The 9,442-nt window shown below is 37.2% G+C and overlaps 1 protein-coding gene across 1 annotated transcript in view; it reads right to left on the bottom strand.

The window, feature by feature from the left end:
- Nucleotides 1-9,442, bottom strand: part of CKAP5 (cytoskeleton associated protein 5) — a gene marked incomplete at its 3' end in the record, with an annotated part of 73,742 nt that overhangs the window by 24,649 nt on the left and 39,651 nt on the right. Inside the window, exons 15-23 of the mRNA XM_007957550.2 lie at nt 8,571-8,663; nt 6,455-6,640; nt 5,701-5,795; nt 4,031-4,088; nt 3,816-3,941; nt 3,058-3,197; nt 2,744-2,918; nt 1,590-1,703; nt 430-558 (exon numbers count right to left, since the gene is read on the bottom strand). Of these exons, the coding sequence (XP_007955741.1) occupies nt 430-558; nt 1,590-1,703; nt 2,744-2,918; nt 3,058-3,197; nt 3,816-3,941; nt 4,031-4,088; nt 5,701-5,795; nt 6,455-6,640; nt 8,571-8,663 (1,116 nt within the window). The remainder of the gene's footprint in view (nt 1-429; nt 559-1,589; nt 1,704-2,743; nt 2,919-3,057; nt 3,198-3,815; nt 3,942-4,030; nt 4,089-5,700; nt 5,796-6,454; nt 6,641-8,570; nt 8,664-9,442) is intronic.

Here is a 9,442-nt window from a genome sequence, read left to right as displayed (position 1 = left end):
ATTGTAAATTTTGGTCAATGACATGAGACAAAGTATATGTGAACTGCTGTATGAAAAGTGAATTTACTCTGTAAATCTTCACCCAAATCAAAATAAAATTAAAAAAAACAAACAAACAAACAACAAAGTATGTTAAAGAAACTCATGAAAAAAAAAAAAAGCCCACAAACACAAAAGCTCAAGGAGTTTGGTTTTATTTTATTATGAAACTCTTCTAATCATACTTTAGGGCAAGCTTTGTTGTTGTTGTTGTTGTTATGTGCCGTCGAGTCAGCCCTGACTCATAGCGACCCCTCCTTGGGTTTCCAAGGCAGTATCACTATGGAAGTACGATTGCCCAACCTTCCTTCCGAGGAGTGGCTGGGCAAGCTTAGGCCCCTATAAAGGTAAAAGACATGAGTAAAGCACATATTTATTTATAGTACTAACCTCTTGTCTCAAGAAAGGATTTTCCTTTTTGAGCTCTTCAGAAAGATCTTCTCCCTCCAGCCATTCCTTCATGCCAGTCTGTTCAGCCCAAGTATTCACTGTCACGAGGGCAGCAGCTCGAACATTGTTCTTAAGGGAGAAGTGAGTTAGCAAAATATCAAGCATGGTTTGGAAGCAGGAGTGAAAAACTTGTTATCCCTAGAGATACAATCAAATTCTATGTTGACTAAAACTTCAATGTGAGCAAGAAACATAAAACTCGAATGTAAAGATTTTGGACTCTTTTAAGTAGGTAAAACAGTGACCTAGGCATAAAAAATGATGTGAAAGGAATAAACTTAAGACTTTCTTTCCTAACTCTCCGGAGGTTCATGTATCAATGAATATCTGCTAAAGATTATATTTCTACATGTCAGAAAGACTGAAACTACTAATAATTTTACTGAACATTTATGTTTTCATATTAATTTGCCAATTAAATCAGAAGGATTGAGACAAACATATTAAAATAGACCATTTCCTCATATTAAATGAATTACAATAATGCAGACATTCAAATATTTAATATAGAACTGATGTTGCTGTTATTAGGTGCTACTGAGTTGGCTCCAACTCAAAGCAACCCTACGAGCAACAGAACAAAATACTGCCCAGAGCTGCACCGTCCTCACAATCTTTGCTATGCTTGGGCCCATCGTCATGGCTACTGTGTCAATCCATCTAGTTGAGGGTGTTCCCCTTTTTCACTGACCCTCCAAACTAATATTAGATTAAATATTTAATCTGATACTTGCAATCTTCAATGACACTAACTCCAGAACTGTAAAATCACAAAGAGCTTACTGAGCTACTAGAAGATCTCATGCTAGTTGTTTAGGGAAAAAAGTAGAAAATAAGCTCATGACTCCTGAATTCATGCATTTATTTAGACTCTTTACACAATATTTTTTATAATGATTAGATTGTAAAAATAAAAACAATAACGACAATTTGTTGAGGGCATACTATGTGAGAAGGCACGGTACAGTACACTTTACATCTAGACCCTTATTTAATTCTATAAGAATTAAATTTCACAGATAAAGAAGATAATTATTCTCAGCCCAAGAATGTGGCTGGCCTATTCCAGAATGGAGCTGTGGTGAGAAAGTAAGGTTTACCTTGCTGTCACCAAGGACTGTGATGATTGGGATGCCCAAGCTCTTCACATGCTGCTTGATGTTTGGGCCCATGGCTACTGCCAACTGCTGGAGGATAGTCAGTGTCTGCTGCACCTGAGTAGAGAAGGCCAACACTTTATGTTTACACCATGACTGAACTGTGTACAAAGTTTTGCAAATTTGCTGCTTTATATCAATACAGTAAGAGGTTTCTGGCTGTCTTAAGAGAGAAGGAAATCATATCATTATAATGCATTCTTTTTTAGAAATAAATTTTAGGCCTCTCTTTTTATCAGATCATAAACTGTATTACTAGAAATTTCAGAATGATGATTATACGTTTTACAATTTCAAGGTAAGGTAAACCCTGGTATAAGAAAACCCTGACTCAACAATCTAAATGTAAAAATTACAAATTAAGCATGTTTACATATACATAGGTCGCTATGAGTCAGAATTAACTTGACAGCACCTAACAACAACATGTGTATTATAAGAATTTTCATATAAAGATACTTAATAATGGATTTCTATTAAACAGGAGCACTGGTGACACAGTGGTTAAAATGCTCAGCCACTAACTGAAAGGTCAGCAGTTCAAATCCACTACTCTGTGGGAGAAAGATGTGGCAGACACGGAAATCCTATGGGGCAGTTCTATTCTGTCCTATAGGGTAGCTATGAGTTGAAATCAATTTGATGGCAGTGGGTTGGGTTCCTATAAAAAAAGAGATTCGGAAATACATTAAAATTTGATTAATAAGCCTGCTTTCCACAAACATATCTAGAGGTACATTTAAGAAATTTTTTTTTTAACTTTTTCTTATAATTTGGGTGAAAGCATACAAATTAGTTTTCCATTCAACAATTCACATACATTTTGTTTCCTGTCATTGACTGCAATCCCCATAATGTAACATCACTTCTCCCACTTCCTCCCTGTGTTTCTGGCTTCCATTCTCCTCTCCTAACCCCTTCTGCCTTCTGAACTTTGTCCTTGGACAAATGCTGTCCTTTTGATCTTGAATGATTGATTGTTCTAAGTACACTTAAGATATTAAAAGAAGCTATCTGCAGTTAAAAGCAAATTTTTTTTGCATTGAAAAAGAACGTGGTGGGGGGAAGGGGACGGGACAGGCATATGTTCTACGTACCAGGATTTTATTTGAATCATTGAGTCGACCCTTCAAGGCAGTTGGAAGTTCACCTATATTTGGCTGGATAAATTTTGCTTCATTGATAATGCTTGCTACTTCATCTAAACCTTCTTTCCTGATCTTCCAGTTCTTGTCACCAATCTTAGATACCAACTCTGAAGTGATTTTATCACTGAAAAATGGAAGACAACCTTTAATTCCAGACTCCTAAAAGAATAATGTCACAGAAGTACCCTTGACTGAATTCAAAGAAGACACCTAAGAATTCAGTACAATGCATCAAATAAACCATTCCACAGATTAAAACCTACCTGATCTCTGCCCTTGGCAAAAAATCAATAACATCATTGCTCCCTTCATCTGGTTCCTCTCCATCTTCTCCTTCATCAGTAGCACTTGCGCTGTGCTTGGAAATCCCTCTAGTAGGAGCAGGTGGGCTTTGTCCCTGCATCTACACACAAACAACTGAGTGAGGCAATGAACTTGATGAAAGTGACAGTACTAACAAATCAGAAAATGGTACCTTTGTCAAATGTCCACATTTATTCATAATACTTAATATTTATATAGTAGACATTTTAATTCCTACCTAGATTATAATTTTGAGAGTCTATTATGGTAAAAGGTATTTTTATATAAACTTATTAGAATCTGACTTCTCAATCATGAAGTTGTCTGTTGGCTTGTATGCTCGAGATGATATAGATCAAGTCTGCTAGTCACTTAATTTCAGTTAGAAAGTTTATTTAAGGAGGGTCAAGTTTCTCTTTTTATTTTAAAGTGCTTTTTTTAATGTACTTTTGGAATAGTTAAAACATTCATGTTTGAAATTATAAATGTATAAAAGGAGAGAAAAAGGAAAATCTCTCACCTTATAGCATAGCTAACTAGCTCTCTTCTTCATAGACAAAGACACTAATTTCTTATAAATCCTTCAGGAGGTATTTTATGCACATACAGGCAAATGCACATACATTCTTATTAGAAAGGATGAAAAGTTTACATCTAACCAGCTAATACAACTATGCTCCAGCCCACCAATGGTTTATATCACTTGAAGACTCTTTACCTTCTCGAATTCTGCATCTATCTGGGACAGGAGGGCAGGCTTCTCATCCTCAAAGAACATTCGCAAAGAAGGACCAACATACAGATACATCACACCAAGCAGGGTGATGGCAGAAGTCCTCACAGCCTGCCAGACACAACACAAAGAACTTTCCAATTCAGAACAAACCTACAAAGGTGGCTATAAGGCTGCTATATATGCTGGTATGTACTCACTGGGTTTGTTGCAGCAAGAGCTGTCTTCACATTGCTAATGAAAGCTTTGACATTCAACCTAGAAGAAACATCATTTAGAATTAAGAACAAATGAAACTGTGAAAATACTCAAGAATTTTATATGGGATTGGCTACCTATAGATATGCCCCTGGTTCTCACTTATTCTGTTTGCACTCATCTTTAACTGAGTCAATGCCATCTAGAAGCTGATTACTCCTGAATCCAGTCTGGAAATCCTTCTAGAACTTCAGATTCAAATACTCAACTGCTTTAATGATCTCACCATAGGCACATTTGGCAGATATCTTACTCCTAACATGTCAAACCCAAACTCCCGATTGTCTACTCTCCAAACTATTCTTCCCCCATGTTTCACACCTCAGTAAAGAGTCACATCATGTCATTCTTGACTCTTCTCCTATTCAGCTCTACTTTCAAAATATATCTGGGTCTAGGCTTATAGGTCTGAGAGAGACCGGTGTAACCCCTGAGACTATGGGCCCTAGTCACCCTCTGGAATTGAATTCACTCCTGTGGATTCCAGCCAAACAACAGACAGGAGTATAAAGCAAACATTTACACTAGGTAGGTGCACTCATTAAAATGATCAACCATGGGCGATCAGAAGGGCAGGATTTGCACAGGGAGATAACTCAGAAGACATGAATGCATAGGAAAGAAGGACATAGGGAGGAAGTAAGAAGAGAGCTGTTGCACTGTGGGAATTGCAATCAATGTCATGAAATAAAATGAATCCTAAAACTTCTACCTCTACAATCTATGCCCAAGCCACTATAACCTCTTGATGGGATTATTCCTCCCTGCTTCTGTTTGTTCTGAATACAGTCAGAATGATCCTCTTCTGCTCAAAACCTTCCCAACTTATTCAAAAGTTTGAGGTCCCACGTGAGCTACCTCCTGTTCTTTCTCTTATTTTATCTTCTATCACTCCCACCCCTTCACTCATTCCATTCCAACCATGATGGTCTCTCTTACTTTTTTAAACATCATGCATGCTCCTACTTTAGGGCTTTTGTACTTACCATTCCTATGATCTAGAATGTTCAGCTTTTCATAATTTGTTCCTTCATTTCTTTCAGTGCTCTGCTCAAATCCATATTTTCAGGACTTGCTGACTACTCCATAGAAAATAAAACCATACTAACCACTCCAAGATGACATTGCTAAACCCCTTATCCTACTTTATTTTTACTCTGTTGTTATACGTAGATATAATTTTACTGTTTATTGTCTGTCTTCCTTTACTGGAATATTCTAAGATTATAATAGTTGTTGAATGATTAAATGAGACATCATTGACAAGTTAAAAAAAAATTCACCTGGTTCTTATGTTATGCTAAGAGATCAGTTTTATATCACAGACTGTACTATCAAAAAGGGGTTATAATAACAGTCTCAAATATGGGAGGACACCACAGACACTGATACAACAAATAATTCTTCACATTACTTGTAATTGCTTCAATTGGTAGAACTCAGAATAATGTTTTGAAGGATATTAAGAAGAGTGTTGTAAAAAAAGCAGCATGGCACAGAAAAAGCCAATGTACTTTCTCAGAAACAAGATAGCTATGATAAATATTATAATTACCAATCAGAGACAGGCAAAATATGTAATTATCTTCCATTTTATTTCTCTGTGACTCACCCAGAAAATCCAAATTCTTTTATTGCATTTGATAGCCAATTCAGAGTTTCTGACTGATTCTTAGGATTCTTCTGTGAGAAAGCCATTGACATAACCTGGAACAGGGAAAAATAGTAACAAACAACAGATGTGTATTTTCTTTTAAATCTCTCATAGAAATATAGCACGGCAATATGGCAGATGTGGGGCTGAATATAGTTTTTCTGATGTTAAAACAACTGCTGATAATGCCTTCGGCATGAAACATTTAATTTTTACAAGAAAATTAGTTAATTGCCCAAATCCACTGACCCACTACCATCGAGTTGATTGCGACTCACAGTGACCTCCAGTGGGTTTCCAAGGCAGCAAATCTTTATGAAGCAGATTACCCCATCTTTCTTCTGTGGAGCAGCTAGTGGGTTTAGTACCACCAACCTTCTGGTCAGCAGTCAAATACCTTAGGCACTATGCTACCAGAGCTCCTTGAGGTAAGTGCCAATATCATTGAAATCATTCTGGACTGTTTATATCTTTTCATTAGTAATCACTATGCTACTGTACTGTTGTAAAGGAAAATTATTCTCATTTTTTATGAAATATTCTTGATTAAGATAAATTTTAATTATCAGGGAATAGTCTGTTACTAACGGTCAAAATAAAAATGCACTATCAAAAGGGTTTTACTTGAGAAGATAAGAACCAGAGTTTAATCTGTAAGTGTGAAATTACATTTTGGGAGAAACTTAGGAAAAGAAACCTCTGTATTACTGACCTGTTCAGCTGTCCATGGCAACATACAAGCTTCGGCAATTGCTGTCATAGCTTCTTTTGCATTGTTCCCGCATTTCACATCTCCAATCTTATCCACAAGGCCATCTAATACAACCTGAGCTGATGTTTTAGAAAAGTTTCCCTTCTGGGCAATCAGAGCAACTATGTGAAGCTTCATCTGCATCACCTAACAAGGAAAAGTATCCTAAAGTTATGATTAAAACCAAAGACATCTATTTTGCTTTTCTTAAAAAAAACATCAGAACAACAGTTTCTCCACGTATAATTTAGAGACACTGATTACATTCTATGAGTTGTGCAACCATTCTCACCCTCCTTTTCAAAGCCCTCATTAACATTAATGCCTTCTAAAGTTCTATCTCCTTGGAGCTGGTGCTGTCAATTGGATCCCACATAGAGAGTTTTTCTTTTTTTAAAATTTTTATTGTGATTTGGGTGAAAGTTTACAGAGCAAATTCACTTTCCATACAGCAGCTCACATACACTTTGTCTCATGGCATTGACCGTAATTTCCCACAATGCAACCGCTTCTTTCCTCCTTCCTCCCCATAGTTACCTCTTCCCTGTGTCCTTCCCTCCCAATCATTCCTGCCCGCCCCCAGCTATCTCCCTGTGCATACATAGTCCTTTTATTCTCCCAGACTGAGTGTGTCTAACTAATGTAAACGTTCAGCTCTTATGCCTGTCTTTTGTTTGGCTGGAAGACAGAGGAGTGGGTTCGGTTCCACACCTGAAGGGCAGCTAGGGGCCATTGTGTCAGTGGTGCCATCTAACCCTTTTTTTTTAATAAGTTAAGCTAAACTATTACTTGGTTTTAAGAAGACTTCAGGGGTTACTTTTTATTTAAAGTTTGAAGATTATCTCAAGACAACAGCTTCAGGGGTTTTATTTTATAGCAATCTGAATATGTAACATAGTTAGAGACAGCTGAGAGAACTTAAGCAAACTAAAATTAGAATTTTAAACAAAGAAGCAAAGATAATTTTTATCCTTTACCTGTTATCAATTAAATTAGCTAAGTGACAGTGATAAGAGACAGCCCAAACCATTCAATAGCTCTACACATGAAAAGCATCAACATGATACATCATATAAATGGAATAAAGGAAAACAAAAACAAAAACAAAAACACTTGATCATCTCAACCCCCAAATCCACCCATTGACATCGAGTTGATTCCACCTCATAGCAACCCCCACTGGGTTTCCAACACTGTAAATCTTTACAGAAGTAGATTGCCTCCTCATCCTCCTGCGGAGCAGCTGGTGGATTTGAACTGCTGCCCTTCTATTAGCAGCCAAATGCCTTACCCACTGTACCACCAGAGCTCTTTGATCATCTTAATAGATCCATAAAATGTATCTGACAAAATTTGACACCTTTTTACGAGATCTATGTATATATTGAAAAGGAGAACCCAAAACCAAACCAAACGCACTGCCGTCGAGGTGGATCCAACTCATAGCGATCCCTCCCTGGGTTTCCAAGGTGGTGTAACTACGAAAGTTGACTGCCCAACCTTCCTTCTGAGGAGTGGCTAGTAGGTTTGAACCGCCAGCCTTATGGTTAGCAGTCAAGTGGCTTAGGCACTACACCACCAGAGCTCCCAGAAAAAGAGAAAACTTTTTTTTCACCTTCTGTTATCACTTTTCTATACCTCCTGCTATAGCTAGTTTTTAGATTAGTAACTTAGTATTGCTACTTTGGGGAGCTCTGGTGGCATAGTGCCCAAGGCATTTGTCTGCTAACCAGAAGGCTGGCAGTTCAAACCCATCAGCCACTCCTCAGAAGGAAGACTGGACAATCTACTTCTGTAGTGATACTGCCTCAGAAACCCAAGAAGAGGTAGTAATAAGTCAGATCCAACTCGATGACTGTAAGTTTAGTTTTGGAATTACACAAAGCTATAGTTATATATGTAACAAAAATGCATCAAGTTCTCAGTTCATTTTTGAAGATGACACATTGGCTGAATGATTTAAAAAAAAAGGGTATGCTAAATATCATCAAGAAAAACTACACCTAATATGTCACAGGACGATGTAACAGAAATTATTTAAATCTTAAAAGACATGAAACCTCCAATTTAAAAATACCTGAAAATTAGTTTCCTTCCATCCAGGTTTCTTGGCCAGCATCCTCACTAATGCCTGGCATGGCATTTCAGTCCGGTCCATTATTTCAACAGCCTTGAAGTAAAATAAGAGTGAGTTAAGGTATTAAAGAAGAATTCCAAGAAAACTGTAAAATACCAAAATAAAATAAGTTGTTACATCTGAAGAAGGAGGAAGGAGAATAGAATAGAGGAAGCCTAAAGAGATACCTGGGAGCTCTGGTAGCATAGTGCCTAAGGGACCTGACTGCTTACCAGAAGGCTGGTGGTTCAAACTCACCAGCCACTCCTCAGAAAGAAGGCTGGGCAAACTACTTCTGTAGTGATACCACCTTGGAAACTCAAGGAGGATTTGCTATGAGTCAGGTCCGACTCCATGGCACATAACAACACAGAGATACCGTATATAGTTCTTGTTATAATGCTTTATTTCTTATGCTGGATAAATATCCCTCTTGAATATTTAGTGAAGTCTTTAACAAAATCCTAGCCAACAGAATTAAATACCTTGTCAAAAAATAAAACATCACAACCAAGTGGGATTCATACTAGGTACGCAAGGATGGTTTGACATTAGGAAAACAATCAACTTGGAATGGCTTAATCCAGTTGGAATGGCTACTATATTATTATCACATTTAAAAGAGTTTCTCACCCAAGGGACTGTTCTGCTGTACTAGGGAAACATGATGACAAAAGGCAAAACAAAGATACAGATAACACTGGAGAATTCTACAAAACATTCAGAGAAGAATTGATACCAATCCTACTCAAACTATTCCAAAACATAGAAAAGGATGGAATCCTCCCTAACTCATTTTATGAAGCAAGCATAATCTTGATACCAAAACCAGG

This window comes from Orycteropus afer, unplaced genomic scaffold, assembly GCF_000298275.1.
Source record: "Orycteropus afer afer isolate SDZICR_OR568_19922 unplaced genomic scaffold, OryAfe1.0 scaffold00756, whole genome shotgun sequence".
In the NCBI taxonomy this organism is placed as follows: Eukaryota; Metazoa; Chordata; class Mammalia; order Tubulidentata; family Orycteropodidae; genus Orycteropus; species Orycteropus afer.
Note: the sequence above shows the minus strand (reverse complement) of the source record. Positions and strands in the feature narration are given on the sequence as shown.